Source organism: Galleria mellonella, unplaced genomic scaffold (assembly GCF_026898425.1).
Source record: "Galleria mellonella isolate WM207_F2 unplaced genomic scaffold, CSIRO_AGI_GalMel_v1 utg34, whole genome shotgun sequence".
In the NCBI taxonomy this organism is placed as follows: Eukaryota; Metazoa; Arthropoda; class Insecta; order Lepidoptera; family Pyralidae; genus Galleria; species Galleria mellonella.
This window is the reverse complement of record NW_026442081.1, coordinates 1077932-1099555: the sequence shown is the minus strand read 5'-3', so window position 1 is coordinate 1099555 and position 21624 is coordinate 1077932. Positions and strand designations below refer to the sequence as shown.

At 35.0% G+C, this 21624-nt stretch overlaps 2 protein-coding genes across 3 annotated transcripts; one reads left to right on the top strand and one right to left on the bottom strand.

Annotated features, from left to right (window-relative positions):
- Positions 1-701: 701 nt before the first annotated feature.
- Positions 702-3026, bottom strand: LOC113510311 (probable asparagine--tRNA ligase, mitochondrial). Of its 2 annotated transcripts, none has more exons than XM_026893760.3 (3): positions 2815-3026; positions 1718-2731; positions 702-1529 (listed from the first exon to the last, which is right to left on the bottom strand). In XM_026893760.3, exons 1-3 carry the CDS (start codon positions 2938-2940, stop codon positions 1272-1274), a joined length of 1398 nt encoding a protein of 465 aa, XP_026749561.2. In that variant the 5' UTR covers positions 2941-3026; the 3' UTR covers positions 702-1271. The 2 variants fall into 2 exon arrangements, with proteins under 2 accessions (XP_026749561.2, XP_052752740.1); XM_052896780.1 differs by having other exon boundaries at positions 2821-3026.
- Positions 3027-3426: 400 nt separating this feature from the next.
- On the top strand, positions 3427-21008 carry LOC113512013 (Krueppel homolog 2). Its single transcript, XM_026895762.3, has 7 exons — positions 3427-3574; positions 4780-4943; positions 9299-9483; positions 10433-10500; positions 16760-16893; positions 18074-18295; positions 19292-21008. The coding sequence occupies exons 2-7, from the start codon at positions 4783-4785 to the stop codon at positions 19293-19295; spliced, it is 774 nt and encodes a 257-aa protein (XP_026751563.2). The 5' UTR covers positions 3427-3574; positions 4780-4782; the 3' UTR covers positions 19296-21008.
- Positions 21009-21624: the final 616 nt, after the last annotated feature.

Genomic DNA, 21624 nt, shown 5'->3' with positions numbered 1-21624 from the left:
CCCATATAACGCGCTTGTACGATCCCATATAACGCGTTATGTACAAATGATTCACGTTTAACTTTTCTCTTTAAAAGAGATTAAAATTGAATATTAATAAAAAAAACTGTAATGAACGGAATATGTGTGTTTAATTAAAATCAAACTAAGAACATTTTAAATACAAAAATTATGCATATGTAACTAAACAATTTCAAATAAATTTACAGTTTTATTACATATTTATTCGCTGTCGGAACTATCTACCAGAGGGAGACTGTACAAAAGTTCGTGTTTCTACCGTGAAGTAGTTGTGTTTGTGACTGTTTCGGTTTGAAGGGCGAGATATGGCAGTGAATTTACAGGGTACAGAGGAATAATATCTGAGCCCTCAGGAATGGCAATACATAGGGGGGATCATGGACGAAACAGTATACTCTGTTATGTCCATGGTACTGCTCATGTCTATAGGCGACGGTTAACACTTTCCATCAGGTAGGCCGTCAGTTCGTTTGCTATTCTAATTTGCATAAAAAAAATTGAAATGACGTTCCACCAGCTTCTTTTTTAAGTAGAATGTTCAATCGTCGCGTTATATGGGGGAATACCCGTATTATACGAGGGATTGAAATCGCGTAATATGAAAACGTGCTATAAGAGTATCGTGTTATAGGGGAGATTACTGTAATTATAGTTTAATATTATGGAAAATGAAAGAAGAATTTATTTTCAAGAATTTATTAATAAATAATTTTAACTTAATCTAAGTTTGATTACAAATAATTTTCTATATAAGCAATTCACTGTAAAAATAAAAATAATTTTTGGTCTGTCCTGTACCATATATATAAGTAAATTTAATTACTAAATGTTATCTAGTATTTATTTTTAAATGCAAAAAAAGATTTTGTATTCCTCTTTCATGGCTCAGTGATAGGCATTATATTATATGGTGACAGCTTACATTAATTTGTACAAGTTCCTGGGTTCAATTTGGTAGAGTCAATTAAATATTTTTTAATTGATCTGGTTTTCTTATAACTATTCTAAATGGACTATTTGAGATATTTTAAGACAATTTGTAACAATTGATGTTTTCACAATACAATGCACATATCTACATCCATCCATTTGACGGATGATGTTTGAATTAGAATAAAATATTTAATTTATACAACAGTATTTATACATTGATAAATTATCACATGCGATATTCATAGAATATCAGCAATTTTAAAATCTACATTTTGTTTATAAAGAACACAGGGTTTCCCTATTATTTACACAGCGTACTACATACTACAATTATGGGGCCATCTTGGAAAAGGTAGTGTATCTTTAATGTTAGTGATACCACACATAGTCTGTAATAGCCTCTCCAAACCAAGTCCATAACCACCAGTGGGGATGTTACCAAACTTTCTCAACTCTAAATACCAATTTAGTTTGTCTGATGGTAGTTTTGATTTCAATCTGTCATAATCATCCTCTCTGAGACTGCCTCCAACTATTTCGCCTGTTATTGGTGCGAGTAAATCTAATGCCTCGACCTGGAAAAATAATTTTATTGTAGAAATGAACATGATAAAGAGTAAGTCATAGAATACATTACAGCTCTATTGTTGCATTTTATTCAGGCAGTCGAAAAAAGAAAGAATAGAGTAATCAGGCATTTTTCTTGGGCTATAGAAGGGATAAATAAAGAGATAGTTGCTTCATCATCACACTACATTTTTACCTTGGTATTATCATCCTGGCATTCCTTCATATAAAAACTTTTAAGATCTTTAGGCCATCTTACAATAAAAACAGGTGCACCATTGCAGTAATCTACAAGCGCCAACTCTTGTTCTTTATTTAGTCCATTTTCTGTATTAACCACCTTTTTTTTCTTTAAAATATCTTGAGCTTCATCATATGTGAGAGTGGCAAACTTTTTTTGCAACCATGCTGGTGGTTTACTGTTCTCCTTGTCAATCAAAGATAAATCAGCTTCATTTGTATGTCTTGTTTCAATGAAGATATACTTTAATAATTCTTCTATGTGATTTTGTAATTGCTCTAAGCTGTAACAAAAAGCCAACTCAGCTTCTAGCATGTAAAACTCTGATAAATGTAGTCTCGATCTTGCATTCTCAGCTCTGAATGTGGGTCCTAGAGTGTAAACATTGCCCATTCCCCTACAGATAGCTTCTAAATGCAACTGTCCAGATACTGTCAAATATGTTTTTGAGCCGAAATAAACTGTATCTTTATCCTTCCCATCCTGCATCATTGCTTTTATAGTGTCCTCACAGTCTGGCTGCACTTTAAACACTTCACCAGCTCCTTCACAGTCATTTGAAGTTAATATTGGTGTATGCACATTCAAATATTTTTTTGAAGAATAAAAGTCATGGATGTGTTTTGTTACTGAACTACGAACTCTCAATATAGAGGATAAAAAGTTTGTTCTAGAACGTAAATGTATATACTGGCGGATATACTCCGGCGGGTGTGTAGTTCTAGGATTGAATGGGTAACCATCCAAAACAACACAAGGTCCGAGGACCTTTACATTCTCTGCTACGAGTTCTAATTGACCTCTAGGACTTTTAGACAGTTTGCCTCTAATGTGTACAGAGCTGCCGTAAGTGAGTGCGTCTGTTTTCAGTTCTTTAGGAATGATAATTTGCAATTTTTGAGCACATGAACCGTCATTCACATCGGCGAATATAAGCTCTTTTTGAACACGTAGATTTTTAACCCATCCCTGCAAGTATAGTTCAAAAGATTAAGATTAATAAATTCATTTTTATTTATGGACTTATCGCTTAAATTATAATAAAAATATACCCTAACTTCTGCATTTTCTCCGATATTTGCATTCTCTAAAACAGATGCAATTACGCTATATTTCTTTTGGATAGTAAGATTAAAGAAATTTTTAAACTTATAAATAAAACTTTTTTTACACCACATAATTTTGATTTTAAATTATAATAAATATATTTTTTTGATTAGTTTATAACCTATACTTAGTTAGACTTCATTGACGTATATGTATGACATTGTCAATGTCATCAGGAGCAGAGATAATGGAGGTGATTCTGCAAAGACAGAAATTTATACATATAATGTTGTGCTGCAGTATGAAAAACTCTGAAAATGTCTTTTATCTCCTCAGTTAATTTGATTTAAATTATTTATCGTATTCAATCCAGTTACGAATGGTCGTGTATTTACCTAAATATGTACATTTAAAACTAATAAATTTGACATGATCGTTTATAACTATCCTGTTTTAATCTATGGACTTGATAGACGTCACAGATTTGTTCTTTTATCAAGTCAAACTCGGAAGATGTCATAACGTTATGTCAAAGATTCCAGACAAATTATCTTTTTGAAGACTAGGCAGCATGGTCTCCGACCTTAGCCTGTTCCAAACGGAACAAACGTACTAAAAAAAAAAAAAAAAGTTATGTCAAAGAATATGTCATTCATTTCATTTTCATTTAGCAAATCATGAATATTCGTTCTGTCGCTTTGTGAGAGATTTCTTTAAAATATATATTATATTTTTAACTGTGCGTTTAAATAAATATTTATTGGTGTAAGTATCACAATTTTTTGCAAAAACTAGTGTATCTTTGCTTATTTCGGTGTGAATTATGTCAACGTTTGTGATAGCATAAAAGTGTCCGTGTCAAGTAATAATTGATCACAGAAACAGGTTTTCCTCATAAATACGTCCTTCACCACTATAATATTACGCAAAACATTTTCAACTCGAAATCAGAGTTGTTAAATTATAAGTATTTACTACGCGTTTAATGTTACTCGATGGCTATTCATGAATGGCCCAATAATCTACTTTTTTATCGCAAATTATAGAGATACTTTCTACAGTGTTCATCACGCGTAAATGTAGTTTATTAAATTTCACTCTCGTACCCAAAATATGTATTCTCATTTACTTTTTTTATTATCAGTTAACATGACTTTATCTTTTGATAATAGTATTCTCCTACTACATTATCAGACAAAACAGCATTCCTCATGCCATGACTAGATACGTGTATGTGTGACTGATTTAATTTTAATTATGTAGATATAATATTTTTGATTGGATACAAAAACACCTTTTAACAACCCTAATTTGTATTATAAACAATTATAATGCTATACCAATTTTGTAACTGAAACTTGATTTTGTGCAATAATATGTAAAAAAAATCTCTTATTAATAAAATAAGAAATCCTTATGCAATGTTTCATATATTGTATCTGTAACAAAACCAGAGGGAGACTTTGTACAAAAGTCGATTGCTTGGGTACCTCTGTCCCATTCGTGTTTCAACCGTGAAGCAGTTGTGTTTGCATAGCTGTGTTTCGGTTTGAAGGGTGGGATATGGCGTGAATTTACTGGGTACAGAGGAATAACACCTGAGTCCTCAGGAATGGCAACGCATGGGGGGTATCATGGGCGAAACAGTATACTTTGTTATGTCCATGGTACTGCTCATGTCTATAGGCGACGGTTACCACTTTCCATCAGGTGGGCCGTCAGCTTGTTTGCCATTCTAAGTTCTATAAAAAAAAAAAAAAAAAAATAAAAAAAAAAAATAAATTTATAGATTTATTGATAGCAGTTTTTGTTATAATAGTTACTTTTAGTAATTTCTTCCATTAACTTCAATGGGCCATTGTTCAATAAGGTTTTGTTAAACATTTTTAATTATTTAAAGGCACTTGGCAATTGACTATAATATTATTAAAATATGAAAATAATGTAAATGTCTTTTATATTATGATTAGAAAATGGCAGACCAAGGTTCACAAGGTGGAGACACAGGCCCACCGAAGGGCATCCCTGCATTGAAGGCACATGTGGCAGCCAACAAGGTGGATGTGGCACTCTGGGGTATTCGTGTGCTCACCGTACTGTTCACAATAGGATATGTCTTACCAATAATTAACAAGTAAGTTACAAATTTTGTTTTATCACAATTGGTTTTTTTTTTATTTTTTTATTATCACTTTATCAACTTCTTATTGGAACTATATATACTACTATATACTTTTAAATGTAGACTTAATGCTTAATAGCATTATTCCTCCAGTTAACCTTAGGGGGAAACAGATATCTATGCAGTATTAAGGTTATGTAGATGTATTTAGGTACTTGTATTTATAGTATAAATATACTACAAATTATATCAAACTTTCAGATGATTTATAATCAGTTAGATAGGATTTTTTTTAATAGGATATTATTACATCGACATAACAAATCTAATTCAAATCTGTCTAACCATTTATATACATTCACAATTAAATGTAAGAAGTAGTAAGACGGAAATGTTTAAAACACTTACCTCATTTTTCACAATATAATTTATCTTTGTAAATCATTCTAGTTTATATACATACACAACTGATATATTAATATTCCTATAGAAACATGCCTATTATAAATATATATATATATATTAACAGAGATTTAAAAAGGCGAACTGTTGAGTTTCTTGCGGGCTCTTCTCAACAGATAACAACTGTCCTAACTCCGCAGTAGATTAAAAAAAAATATGATTTAAAAGTGCTTGTAAATAAATCTTATTTGAATAAAGATAATTTGAATTTAAATATATATTTATTATGGTATTTGTTTAATTACATATATGCTAGTTTTATCCACAATTTGATGTGACCGGAATATATAAAAGCAATCTGCTCTTCACCATTTTAAATATTATGTGTATGGTAAATTTTATGAATTATGAGTGACACTAATAACAAACTCTTTCACATTTATAATATTAATAAAGATTGACAGCATCAAAACCACTTATTAAACAATGATACATTTAGAACTCTTCAACTATACACATTCAATCAGCATTTTGTTAATTTACGATTCAAAATTTCAGGGGAGATTATTACCATGTTAGATTTTTGTAATAGGTAATAATAGAATGGTGACCCTGCCTGCACTATTGGCATGGCACCAGTGAGTAATGATAGGTGAGGATAAAAGCAGGGGGCCTACCATGAAATGAACTTCCGAATTTTCGGGCTCAATTTCGTGTTTTTGTTCATACCTAAATCGACCCAGTAAATGGAGCTTAACGTTTCTATCCTAATAGTACAGAGGAACGATATTTTAATATTTTTAATAATTTTAAACGGCATGTATTACGTAATTTTAACATCAAATTTCTATTTCGTTCGTCCCCGAAATTTCGGAAAATATTTCATGGTAGGCCCTCAGGTCAGTTGGCCTAAAGTTATAAATTTAACAAGAATTAACCACAATAGTTTTCAGAGGGAACTGCATCTGACTAACAATCTCTTTTGTCCCTGCCATATTTGTTTTTTTTTAATTGGTGGTAATGGAATGGTTATCTCGTCTGCACTAACGGTATACGCTGGTGGGGCATCAGTGAGTGATGATAGGTGAGGATGAAACAGGTCAGTTAGCCCATTGTGAAGAATTCAACAAGAATTAGTTATGATGGTTACCAGGGGAAACAATGTAGAGATCGACCTGATAGGGTATATTGCTAGCAATGGAGCTGTCAAACCCCATTACTAACAATCCCTTCCACCCGCCATATTTGGTTAGGTTTGCTTTTTTTTTGATGGGTGAAAATGGTATGGTAACCCAGCCTGCACTAACGAGATACGCTGTTAGAGCACCAGTGAAGGGTGGTAGATGAGAATGAAAACAGGCCAGTTAGCCCGTCATGATGAATTCATTAGGAATTAACCATGATAGTTTCCAGGGGGAACCGCGAGGAGGTCGACCTGGTTGGGTATATTGGTAGCAATGGGATTCTCAGTCTCCATTACTAACAATCCCTTTCCCCCTGGTTAGGTTTGTTAATGACATTTACCATTATTAAGTCACGTAGCATTATAAAAAATACTAATAGAATTATATATTGTCAGATAGTACTCGCGACATTTATTTAGCAAGTCCGTAAACAATCACAAATTCATAACACTCTCATTAGTAATTGTAATTATTTTATATATCGATTCTGCTAGCAGAGACAGTTGGATAATCGATATGTTTATATAAACTGTCAATAAATATGTGTCACGGCCTCACGATTGACAAGTGGCAATTAAACTTTCTTATAAGGGTAAATTGTATATTGTAATGTAAATAGGACTCTATTTTCCGCGCTTAGCCTCTCATTTGGGCCGTTGTGCGTATGAGTCGTTGCTAGTACAGCCAACCCAGCTCCGTCCAGAAGCACAGAAGCTTCGTATGATCTTCACAGGCCTCACCGAGCGACCTCACCGTTCCGAGGATTTCTAAACGTTGATGGGCCACAGCTTCACATTCCAGGATTACGTGAGCAGCCGTTTCTTCGGTGTCGAAACAGCCTCGACATAGAGGGCTGTCTGAAGGGTGGGATATGGCGTGAATTTACAGGGTACAGAGGAATAACACTCGAGTCCTCAGGAATGGCAACGCATGGGGGGTATCATGGGCGAAACAGTATACTCTGTTATGTCCATGGTACTGCTCATGTCTATAGACGACAGTTACCACTTTCCATCAGGTGGGCCGTCAGCTTGGTTGCCATTCTAAGTTGTATAAAAAAAAAACATGCTGTAATATATAGTTTGATCATAATGAATTTTTATCACTTATTTTTATTGACATATGTGTAGGATATATAAGGTGTTCACCTGCGTTGAGTTATCTATAAGAGATAAGTTTATCAAAATTAAATAAATAATTAGTTAGATATTGACGCTAAGTGAAATTTAATAATCATTTGTTTATATTATTATTGTTTATATAGTATTTTTCTGCTTTATTTTCTTCTATTTTATTGTCATTATATTTATGGTTGTACATTATACATATATGTATTTGTGTATATAGTATATGTATGTATATAATATGTAGTAACAATATTTATACATATTTTAGTAGTAAATGTACCGCCTACTTAATTTTCTGCTCGCCTCATGGTTGACTGGTAGAGAACACCATTAGGTGTTAAGTTCGCCATATATACACTTACTTCTATTATATAATTGTGTATTGAACATACATATATACATATCTGTCACGCCTGTCTCCCATTAGGGTAGGCAGAAACAATGGAACGTCAAATGCTTCGATTAAAACAGACCTCTTTCGCTTCTTCCACATTATTGTGCATTGAAGTTTAAATGAATAAATAAAATAGATATTTATTTATTTATACTTTATTATACACAAATAATTACAAACATAAAATATATATAAAATAAAGATGTACAACAGGCGAGCTTAACTCTGTAAGAGTTCTCTTCCAGCAAACCCTGAGTGGAAAGGAGTATTAATTACCAGCGGGCAGTGTGCGTACAATAATAGGAGGGAACAGTATAGTTGTTTCTGTTAAGAAATAATAAATATGTTGACATATATATAAAGTAACTCATATAATTAAAATCAAAATACATACATATCATACATCATTGGTGTAGTGCTGTGCTGTGTATTATGTATATATGTTATAGCTTGGTTCGATCCGTACATTGAACATTCAACGCGCTGCCCTCAATTCCGATCGATCATATATTTCTTTATACTTAATTTAGACGCGATACACGTGTTAACAAGCGCTAGATTCGTACATTACCTATAATGATGATGACCTCGATGATGTAGCAGCTTCAACATTGGTTGGGAGTTCGGTTCTTATATTTTTTTTTATGTGTGATAATGGAATGGTAACCCCGTCTGCGCTATCGTTATACGTTGGCGGGGTACCAGTGTGGGATGATAGGTGAGGATGAAAAAGCAGGTCAGTTAGCCTATAGTGACGAATTCCATCAGAATTAATCACGATAGTTTCCAGGGGGAACCGCATGGAGGTCCACCTGATAGGGTGTATTCCTAGTTATAGGGAAATAAAATCCCATTACTACACAATCCCTTCTCCCCTCGGTTCCTGTATTGTACTAGCATTTGTATTTATTATATCTATTTTTACTTTTAATTTCTTATACTTTTCTTATAAAACACAAAGCTCTGTCTACTTTGAAACTAGACGGCGTTGACTTCATCAAGGTTATTTTATTTCCTCTTTAACAAAGAATAGGATTATAGTAATAAGTACATATTGTAGTAATAAATAAATACCACTAAATACAAGGGCCTCTAGTCTCTTCGCTTACCACTTTCCATCAGGTAGGCCGTCAGCCTGTTTGTTATTCTAAGTTGCATAAAAATATTAAGCTATGTGCCCTACATAAATGATATTTTTTTTATAACATATCTACGATTTAAGTCCGCCAAATGTACACACAATGATATTGTTGTCCCCAGTCCAGTGTCAGCGTTCTACAAGGCGCTGCTTGCGAACGCAGCAACGTCCGCGCTGAGGCTGCACCAGAGGATCCCGGCGCGCGACATCTCGCTGTCCCGGGAGTTCCTCGCCAGGTTCTTCCTGGAGGATAGCGCGCACTACCTTTTCTACTCCCTAATCTTTATGAACGTCACGCCCAATCTTTGTATCCTTTTATACAAAAATACGTACGGGAAAAGAAATTTCTATATATATATAATAGTTAATAGTAATAAATTGAAGAAGGAGATAGAGGAATTTCTGGAGGATGATATACTGTGTCGCCCTTGAATAAATGAGAAAACTAAAGTCAATGGTGAGTAATAAATATAAGTATGGAAAAATTGTGTCATACTCCAGTGGAATGATAAACAAGGGGTCTACCGTGAAATGAAATTGCGTATTTTCGGTCTCAATTTCGTGTATTCGTTCGAACTGAAATCGGCTCAGTTAATGGAGCTTAACATTTCGTTCATCATAAATCCTACCATATAAGTCTAGGTATTTGACATATTTAAATGGTATGTATTATATTTAATTTTAACATCAAATTTGTGTTTTGTTCAATCCCGAAATTTCGGAAAATATTTCAAGGTGTGCCCTCTGGTTAGGATGACCTTTTGACTACTTGACTCCAATTGGCATTACTGTTTTGTTTTTTAATCTCCGTGATAAGTAATATTAAATTATTATAATTTCTGTTATATTCTAACTATTTTGAAAAGCTTACATCTGATACATTTAATCTCTACAGATTGACTGATATAGTCACCCAATTGAACTAAAGTTTAAATTAAAAAAACAAATACACAAAAAATTCTGGGTATTAATTGTTCCTATTTTTTTTTTTTAATTCTTTTCAATATCTATATGAATCAATTAAATACTGTTCATTGGTAAAACGCATTACTTGAGAATGGCACGAATGATATAGTTACACTTTGTATTAAAATTTTCACAGAAAAAAAAAATGAAATTTGACCAACGTTGCAACAAGTAGTAAATAAATTAATTTTCATAATTTTGTACGTGACATTATGCGTAAAAAAATATAAATAATGTATTATTTATTTAAATTTAATATTCTTAATGTGGTTTCCTTGACTCCAACACAGTGATATTGGTGCCCATATTTTTATTCGCCATGCTGCACGCCGCCTCGTACTCCTTGACTCTTCTAGACGTAAGTGTTCAATTTTATTCATCATCATCATCATCTGAGCCATTATCTCCACTCCTGAGCATAGGCCTCCCCCATAGACTGCTGTAAGCAAACGGTCCTGAGCCACCTGCATTTATTAAGTCCCTGCAATACATTTGATGCATGCAGTTAGAAATGCTTATGATATGCCATTTTATAATTAATATAGCAGTCGGAGATTGATGGCTAATATGGAAGGTTGAGGAACTTCTGGTAGTAATAGTGGTGGTCAGTCTTCGAGTGTTGGCAGTCAAGCACATACAGAGGGAGACTTTGTACAAAAGTCGCTTGCTTGTGTACTTCTGTCCCATTCGTGTTTCAACCGTGAAGCAGTTGTGTTCGCATGGCTGTGTTTCGGTTTGAAGGGTGAATTTACTGGGTACAGAGGAATAACGCCTGAGTCCTCAGGAATGGCAACGCAAGGGGGGTATCATTGGCGAAACAGTATACTCTGTTATGTCCATGGTACTGCTCATGCGTATAGGCGACGGTTACTACTTACCATCAGGTGGGCCGTCAGCTTGTTTGCCATTCTAAGTTGTATAAAAAAAAAATACTAATACCATAAATAGTAGAGGAATTAAACAAAATAACTCTAATCAAATAACCAGCGATAGAAATGAGACAAACTTTTATGCATATAATTGTTATAAAATTAAAATAATACGCGGTGATTGAATCCGCGACCATAAGAATGTGAGGCGGTGTGTCAAACCGCTGCACCAACAAAACAGTTTAACAAGGTATCGCGTGACATAAGTACAGGCGAGTGATGATTTCTTTTTGAAAGTCGCTTAAAACAAAACGCGGCCATACATTTTATGTAATAAAGAAACAAGAACCATCGAATAATCATGACTGTTAAGGCTCGATGTCAGCGGATCTAGCATGAAATGATATTCCGAATTTTCGGACTCAATTTCGTGTTTTTGTTTATACCAAAATCGGAACAATAAATGGAGTTTAACATTTCGCTCGTCATACGTCCTATCATAAAAGTCCAAAGGAACGATATTTCAACATTTTTAATATTTCCAAACGGCGTGTATTATGTAGTTTTAATATAAATTTTTTGTTTCGTTCGCACCCGAAGTTTCGGAAAACATTTCATGGTAGGCCCTCAGATTGGATATGTTTTTCGCATAATGAGGTTCTGAATTCAGTTTTATTTTGTTTTACATTTGTTAAACCTTTAAAAAAATAAAAAAAGAAGAAATGTGAAATTCTCCAATATATATATATATATATATATATATATATATATATATATATATATATATATGTTAACTATAATTATATATTATTATGTTATACAGTGCTATTAAAGGACATTGTTCTTTTTTTTATACAATTTTTTTCCTAGAAAAAGAACATTTTTTTTGAGACCCTATTAATGAATACTGAAATCAAATAAAAATATAATACTAAATTACTAAGATAAAATATCAATTTATAATAGCAATATACATATATTTATCTACTATACAATTATGGGGGGAAAGGGATTGTTAGTAATAGAGACTGAGAATCCCATTGCTAGCAATATACCCGACCAGGTCGACCTTCTCGCGGTTCCCCCTGGAAACTATCATGGTTAATTCCTGATGAATTCATCATGATGGGCTAACTGGCCTGTTTTCATTCTCATCTATCACCCTTTACTGGTTACCATATCATTTTCACCCATCAAAAAAATATACATACATACACACGCGCATACATACTCATAAACACATACCACAGTGCATATATTACGTTTTTATATAATATCCATTTATGTAACAATAAAAGAGACTATCTACTATTATCTAGTCAACTTTATAAAATTTTCACATATTCTTAACAATTCCTTTTTTTTATACAACTTAGAATAGCAAACAAGCTGACGGCCCACCTGATGGAAAATCGTAACCGTCGCCTATAGACATAAGCAGTGCCATGGACTTAACAGAGTATACAGTTTCGCCCATGATACCCCCCATGCGTTGCCATTCCTGAGGACTCGGGTATTATTTCTCTGTACCCAGTAAATTCACGCCATATCTCACCCTTCAAACCGAAACACTGCCATGCAAACACAACTGTTTCACGGTTGAAACACGAATGGGACAGAGGTACCCAAGCAAACGATTTTTGTACAAAGTCTCCCTCTGGTGCTATAAACATTCTCAAAATAGGTCGATTAGACTATTATTTAAACCAATCTAATCTAGGATTAAATGTTAAATCTAGTAATAATAAATATATTGTATGATAAAAATAGACTTTACTAATACTTTCTAAAACATGTGTCCACGCTGTCGATACCGTGGCGCTTGATCTCACCGTACCGTGTACAAATATTGCATTACACTCGCATGTCACCAGCACTTTCTCTCCAGTTGATATGTATGCACGAGTATGTCTTCTCCGTAATGTAACGCGTGCTCGAAACGATCAGTCTCTCGATGAGAAGGCAGAGAAGCGCGAAATCATTATTGTAAGACGAAATTTTTTATGTCTACCTTAATTTCCAAATATATTTTTTCCAAATGAATACGATTCCCATCACTTTGACCCGATAAATAAATAATACAGTAATTATTACAATAATTAACGTAACACATTTTCTAATACTGATTTCAGTATTCATTAATAGGGTCTCAAAAAATATGTTTTTTTTTTTTTTTTCTAGGAAAAAAATTGTATTAAAAAAAAGAACAATGTCTTTTAACTGTATAACATAATAATATGTAATTATATATATATATATATATATATATATATATATATATATATATATATATATATATATATATTTTCACCCATCAAAAAAACTATACAATTATATAGATACCTATATATATATATATATATATATATATATATATATATATATATATATATATATATATATATATATATATATATATATATATAGTATATAATCTAAAATCACAAAATAATTCAAATTAAAATATGGTGTGGTGAAGAAACAAAGAAAGTTAATGAATACCACTGTAGTAAATATTATTTTAATTAGAACTGTTTTATAACATATCGTTACTATATCAGATAAAGTGTGAAGATAGAAACAAACATGTTATCAATCAGTATTAACTTATCTACCGTTAACTATCCACTACATCATAATCCTCCACCGTGCTGGGAGGGGGGAGGGGGAGTAGTTTTATTTTATTTTTTTAATGGATGATAATGGTTATGGTAACCCCGTCTGCAGGGGGGAAAAGTGATTATTAGTAGCTAGCTACCCGCCTCGGCTTCGCATAAGTGCAATGCTGATACCTAGCTACTACAGAATGTCCTTATAAACAACGTTTACAGCTTTTTCGTCATCACGCGCCGCCGCACCGCTATGTCCATGCATTTTAAATCTATAATATCTAAAGAAATATTCATTTAAATTAAATGTTGTAAAGGGATATATTATCTAAATTAAACGGACAATGTATTTAAGGTACTTAATTGGACAAAAATTAATGCTGTATTGTTAAAAATCACTTCGTAAATAAGCCATTTTTTCCTGTAAAATGTAAAGGATAAAAAATGGTTATTGTGGGTTATCCTTAAGAGATAGACATATACCGTCGCGAACTTTATTCTTGACCTTTTTAAGGTGTACAATACTGTAGTAGATTATTTTAATTTTTCTCGTGGGGTTCAGCCAGCGTTTGCAATGTAAGCGCAAAAAGTGTTTATTTACGACATCACATTAGAACCCTCTAAATTTATCAGTGTTTCTCTGTAATATTATGCATGTATTATACATATAAACCTTCCTCTTGAATCACTCTATCTATTTAAAAAAAACCGCTTAAAAATTCGTTGCGTAGTTTTAAAGATTTAAGCATACATAGGGACGGACAGACAGCGACAGCGACTTTGTTTTATACTATGTAGTGATGAGATCTAATACCCCCATTTCTAGCAATATACCCTCTCAGGTCGATCTCCACGCGGTTCCCCCTGGAAACCATCATGGTTAATTCTTATCAAATTCATCATGGTGGGCCAACTGACCTGCATTCATTCTCACCTATCATCTACCACTGATTCCTCGTCGGTGTATACCGATAGCGCGGGCGGGGTTACCATTCAATTTTCACTCATTAAAAGAAACCCCGGTTGTGTTAACGGCGGCTGGCGGCTGGCGGGGCACCAGTGAAGGATGATAGGTGAGAACGAAAAGGCAGGTTAGTTAGCCCATCGTGATGAATACACCTGGAATTTAGCACGATAGTTTCTAAATGTGGAAGTCAACCTGACAGTGTATATTGCTAGTAATGGGACTGGTAGTCCGCATTACAAACGTAGTAGTTGCCACGCTTGGCAGGCGCGTTGGCAACCGCAGTTTGGCTTTTGACGATGTTTTAAGAGGGGAGTTGCTGCTCATCTGTCTGTCTTTAAATTCCCTTAATCGCTTCTTACGACACATCGAGAATTTTACTTTAATAATTAACAATCGTTAATTCTAAACTAGAAGTGCATAACAAATTATTACGAAATAAATATTAATGAAAAATCCATTGTTCTATTCATTATTGGCATTGATTTAATATTGTTTGTGTAATTACGGGGAAAAAATTGATTTACATTCACTTGCCACTTGTCATTTTGTAATACGTCATTTAGTATAAGTAAACAATGGGCGAACTGGTCCCCACAAGCAGCATCCGTTCACGAGTATGACACATGATACAATTACAATTTGCATGGCTGTGTTTCGGTTTGAAAGGTGGGATATGGCAGTGAATTTACAGGGTACAGAGGAATAACACCTGAGTCCTCAGGAATGGCAACGCATGGGGGGTATCATGGGCGAAACAGTATACTATGTTATGTCCATGTTACTGCTCATGTCTATAGGCGACGGTTACCACTTTCCATCAGGTGGGCCGTCAGCTTGTTTGCCATTCTAAGTTGTATAAAAAAAAGGCTTTCCCCTCAACCATATTTTAGGGAACTCAACAACCCGCTCCACGTTAGGTGGCTGCTTGAAGCCTAGTGTTAACCTTTCGGCATTAGCGAGGAAGAGATTGTTAGTAATGGGATTTAGTAGCCGCATTGCTAGCAACAGTGCGTACTCAGGTCGACCTCCTCGCGGTACCCTCTGGAAACGACCGTGCTCAGTTCCAAGTGAATTCATCACGATGGATCAACTGACCTGCCTTTTCATCTTCACCTATAATCCCTCACTGGTGCCCCGCGAGCGTATACCGTTAGTGCAGACGGAGTTACCATTCCATTATCATTCATATCAGTGGTTGTCTTAAGAGGCGACTAAGGGAATCATCATCGAAAGAACAACTACGGTTGCCAACCCTTCTGCCAAGCACGGCAACTACAACCCTTGGGGGGAGAGATTCTTAATAATGCGGACTACCAGTCCCATTGGTAGCAATATACCTTGTCAGGTCGACCTCCACGTGGTCACGTGAAACCATCGTGCTGAATTCCAAGTCTATTCATAACGATGCATGATGGATGATAGGTGAGGATGATAAGGTAGGTCAGTTACTGCCTTTTCATCTTCACCTATCATCTCTCACTGGTGCCTCGTCAGCCATTCATTTAAAAATAACCGTTTGGTGCCCCAACTGTGAATTTCGCATTCAGGACCTCGTGACTATCTTCAAATGATTTTGATGATGAATTAAGAATTAACAGAATTTGTCATTGTGCCTCCAACTAAATTGTTTATAATTACTCCTCTCTGTCCAAAGGTTGCCTGGAAGAGATCGCTTTTAGCGATAAGGTCGCCCATTGTTTTCTCACTGTGATTATTTCTTGTAATTGTTTATATTTTTTTTTTATACAACTTAGAATGGCAAACAATCTGACGGCCCACCTGATGGAAAGTGGTAACCGTCGCCTATAGGCATGATCAGTACCATGGACATAACAGTATACTGTTTCGCCCATGATACCCCCCATGCGTTGCCGTTCCTGAGGATTCAGGTGTTATTCCTCTGTACCCAGTAAATTCACGCCATATCCCACCCTTCAAACCGAAACACAGCCATGCAAACACAACTGCTTTACAATTGAAACACGAATGAGACAGAGGTACCCAAGCAATCGACTTTTGTACAAAATCTCCCTCTGGTAAAATAATTTAATAATAATTTTACTATTGTAATCTTTTGGAGGAAACGATAAAGAGTATCTATCTATCTATTTATCTATTCTCTATATCCTGTATGTATGAGTATGGTGCAATGTAGGTTATGTGCCGTTACAGACGCTGGGCCAGAACTCGATGTGGGTGGCGCGGCTGCTCATCTCGCTGGTGGAGTTCCAGTCGCGGAACATCCTGCGCGTGGCCGCGCTCGCTGAGATCGTCGTGTTCCCGCTCGTCGCACTCATGGCGCTCTTGTTAGTATTCGACTACATTGGACCATTTACATTTACATCTAAATGGAGTATTCAATGTGAAAAAATGGTCCTAAAAGCAGACTGTTATACACGTCATTTCTTCGTACCATGGGTTTGAATGTTAAATTTTGAGTTAACAAGTTAGTTAACACACAAAAAATTTTACTTATTTTATTTAAATTATTTATATATATAATATATACACAAATAAATAAAAGTTGATACAAGTCACCTTACAAAATGAATACATTTTTTAAAACAAAGTTAAACTCGTAAACCCATATTTAATAGATTAGGCTGTTTTTGTTGAAGCAGTTGCAGGGAAAACTCTGTTTAGATGTAATTGATATTAATATATTATAACACACGTATCACAACGTGTATCATAACACGTAACGCAACGTGTATCACAACACAAACAAGACTTGTAACACCGTGTCAACATGCACTTAAAGTGCAATGTAATTGTTGATTTTATTTGACGATATTCAATATGTACCTACAAATATTTATTGGTTTCGTTTGAAATAGTTTTTTTTTTTTTTTTTTTATTCTATAATCTTTATTTAAACTTAAATTTGTATCCTTATGTGAATAATTAATTAGATTTGCAAGTCTACAATTTTAAGGCAATTAAACAGATGCCAAAAAGTTCTGTCACATGGCCCTTGGAATGTCAAATGTCTGTTTAACCATTTAATGCTTATTTATAATGGTTTTTCTGTAAAATGAGGTCAACTGGCGCACTGGCGTACGCACAAAATTTGTACGTGCGTACAATAAATATACACTACGCTCTATGAAATACAAACGGGCAAGAAGGTATCGCTCCAGATAAAAATAAAAAACATAATATTTATAAGTGGCGAGAGGTACTCGGGGTAGCGCAAATCCGAACATATTTTAAGCGCGGGAGGGTCTCGTTCGATATGCTTAACCCTTCTTTGCATTCGTGTTCAAAATTAAAGGAAAAATGGTTAAAAAAATAATAAATTTGACAGCTGTGTTTTTTTTTCTGCAATGCACATTAAAAAGGTATCCAGACACGATCATCTTAAAGTGAACTTGGTCTTTTATATAATTTTCGGGCACTCAATGTTACGATGGAAATTTCCACCGTTATGCAAAGAAGGGTGTTTAAAGCAAGTGGATATTTGATTTGATTTGCCGGCGCGGGCAGCGGGTACTGCGGGCTGCTGACGCCATTCGTGTACTACTACTTCGTGACGTGGCGGTACGCGTCGCGCCGCAACCCCTACACGCGCAACATGTTCCGCGAGCTGCGCGTGGCGGCCGAGCGCCAGGCCGCGCGGCCTGCACTGCCGGCAGCGCTGCGGTCCACCATCCTCGCCGGCGTCCGCCTCGTCGAGAGGATGGCGCCGCCGCTCGAGGCCGTGCACCAGTCAGTACCAGCACCCGCACTACACACACACATATATATACATACACTGTCTCCATACGAATGCTTCGAGAATAACAGCTCAACTGTTTCATACAACATACATACATATCAGGCGTACTGTCTCCCATTAGGGTAGACAGAAACAATGGAACGCCAAATGCTTCGATTCATACAATTTTGCGTATTAAACAATTGTTTTGTATTATTTGCATCATTTTAATGCATAAATACTAATTTTTTTTATTAAATAATACATCAAGATACATTGCGTAAGTTGGTAACCCACTTGACGAAAATTGGTAACCGTCGCCTATAGACATGAGCAGTACCATAGACATAGCAGAGTATACTGTTTCGCCAATGATCGCCCCCCATGTGTTGCCATTACTGAAGACTCAGGTGTTATTCCTCTGTACCCAGTACATTCACTGCCATATCGCACCCTTCAAACCGAAACACAGCCACGCAAACAACTGCTTCACGGTGAAAACACGAATGGGACAGAGGTGCCCAAGCAAACGACTTGTACAAAGTCTCCCTGTGATAAATAATAATTATTCGACTAGATTTAATTATACGTAAATTAAACCAGTAGTCATTATATTAAAATATAATAACTAATGCTTACGAAAAACAATAAAATATTTATTTATTCATTCATTAAAAACAATTACAACATTATGACAGCAAAAGCCAAATCAATGTTATAAACCTAGTGTGGTAACATACAAAGTTATAAGAAATGTATTTAACCCGACTCCAGATATTTGTGAGCCGCTTCCAATATCTTTGGCAGGCTACTACTAAATATATCAGTGATGTTTATAATATTATTAAATAACCGTTAGGGAGCGTGATGAAGTAGGTTAGTCCTTACTAATATCTTCATGACTGTAAAAGTTCATGAGGTAGTCAGAGCTGTTTGTTAGCTGTTAGCTGTCCATTGTATTTATTTTTATTTTAATAAATAACATACATATTAATGTGTGTTCACAGATAACCCTACTGCAAACAGCAGGGACGATCACAGTGCGAGCGCGGCGCCGCTCCACCAAACGAGTCATCATCAAACGATATCAAGACGTCACAATATGTATTTAAGTACGAAATGAACAAATCAACAAAGCTCTACTCACGTCAAAAGGCACGGACGATGGTAACCAGCACCAAACCAATCTACCGATAGTTATATTTATTTATTTATTATATCAATGCAACAGATTACAAATTAATACATTAATAAAATAAATACTACATAAAACGGCATTAAATTTGCACTCCAACAACTGCTCTGCATAACATTCGATATTATATACATTAAGAGAATGACGGCTATAGATTTAATGTAACAAATTGGCAGCCTTAATGTAACATTGCAAGGATTGTTGGAAAATATCAAGCTCCTTGCATACATATGTGTTTGTTACATGCATGAGAAAGAACAAGTCGCGCTAATCTTGCTGTCTCTTTTTACCACAACTACTTTTTAAATGGTAATTAATAGCTTTTCAATGTTGCTATACGAAACAGTTGCCAAAGTAACATTTTTTTAAATTTTCTAAAGTTTTTGATAATTATAATTTGTCTGATTTTGTTAAGGAAAATGTATGGGACCATCCTACAAGCGATTTCGTTTTAATAAAATCATTAAAATCGGTTTACAGTTGGCGACCATATAGCGTAATTTGCGTACAAAAAAAACTTAATTAAAAAGATTACAGATTTCACTAAATAAATTATAATAAAAATCATAATTATTCATGGTTTTGGTATTTTTAGAACTAACTTTATACTAAAATTGACTAACTACTTTAGTTTTTATTGGTATGTTAAAATATTATGGAATATACCCTATTAAGGCTGCTTCCTGATTTGTCGATATTGTTTCACTTGATAAGCTTGCGCTGGACTTGGATTTTACCGCGCAAATCGGAAAATAACACGTACCGTATCGGTACAGAGGTGATCGTGTAAGACGCCTATTATCCACACTTAAGTTGTGGAATGAGCTCTCAGCCAAGGTTTTCGCTAGAGACTACGATATGAGGTTCTTCAAAAAAGGTATATTAACCCGTGGAGCGATCGGCTGTAGGCTTGTTAGCTACACCCACTGCGTTACCAATTTTTTAAATTACAAATTTTCAATTGGAGGTTATGGATAAATGATACCTATGATATCGATACCCGCTGCTGATTTTCACCATCGTACAACCCGCCACAAACTAAAGTTTCATCCCAATCATCTGGACGAGTGGCGGTCTTCCACCGTGCGTTTTTCAAGGCACTTTCTTCCACGCACAACCATTCTTTGGAATCAACTCCCAGCAGCAGTATTTTCGAACCGATACGACAACATAACCTTCAAGAAAAGAGCATATTCCATTTTAAAAGGCCGGCAGCACACCTGCAATGCCGCTGATGTTGTGAGTGATCATGGGCGGCGGTAGTCACTTACCATCAGGTGAGTCGTATGCTCGTTTGCCCCCTGTGTTGTAAAAAAAAAATGGGTTTATTACTTACATAAATTAGTGGGTAGTAAACACTGTTGCATTAGCGCGCGGTACCACATTTTTGGTCGGTACAGCGTATGATGCATAAACGCTCGAGGGGTCAAGGTTTCTTCAGGGTCGGCAACGCGCACGTGACAACCCTAGTGTTGCAGATGTCCATAGGCTACAGTGACCGTTTGCCACCTTTGTGGTATAAAAACAAACAAATCAGGAAGAGGCATGAATGCTACTTTTCAGTACCGTGTCCTTTTGATTGTGAATATAGTTGTATCATTGGTAGAGACATTTGAACACGTTGCAGCTACAGTAACTCGGGAGTTATTTTGATAAATGTTCAAATGTCCAGGAGCTGATTTTAAACTGTTACTATGCACGTTTACAATGATACAAGGCTCGGGAAATGAATATAGCAAATTAAAATCCAGACATCGTTAACATTGTCCAAAGAAACATGTTGTTATATATATATATTTTTTTTTGGGATCCAAATCACTGGATTACGGATTTGTTATATCGTTTCTCTAACATCTGTTTCTTTGTATATATTTGTGTACACAGTGCAAACGCGTGTCAGTCCTTTTGCACCAACTGTCTAGCCAATAATTACAAAGCCTGCATTTTTTACAAATATCAAATCGTTTACGTCTGATTGTATTATAATCATATTTTTTATCTTGACTACGGGACTAATAAGGTATTATTTTTTTATTTATTTATAACTTCTATCTATCAAGGAGCGATATTTGGTCCAATTTTATTTAAGGAACAATGATTTATGTTAGTGTTGTAAGCGAGGGAGATTGTATAAGTGTGTACTGT

Coding starts and splice junctions, on each gene's coding strand:
- LOC113510311 (XM_026893760.3), bottom strand. CDS start 2,940: ATGTGGTGTAAAAAAAGTTTTATTTATAAGTTTAAAAATTTCTTTAAT. Junction 2,732..2,814: donor GAGAAAATGCAGAAGTTAGG/GTATATTTTTAT, acceptor CTATACTTGCAG/GGATGGGTTAAAAATCTACG. Junction 1,530..1,717: donor GCCAGGATGATAATACCAAG/GTAAAAATGTAG, acceptor TTATTTTTCCAG/GTCGAGGCATTAGATTTACT.
- LOC113512013 (XM_026895762.3), top strand. CDS start 4,783: ATGGCAGACCAAGGTTCACAAGGTGGAGACACAGGCCCACCGAAGGGC. Junction 4,944..9,298: donor GTCTTACCAATAATTAACAA/GTAAGTTACAAA, acceptor TGTTGTCCCCAG/TCCAGTGTCAGCGTTCTACA. Junction 10,501..16,759: donor ACTCCTTGACTCTTCTAGAC/GTAAGTGTTCAA, acceptor GTGCCGTTACAG/ACGCTGGGCCAGAACTCGAT.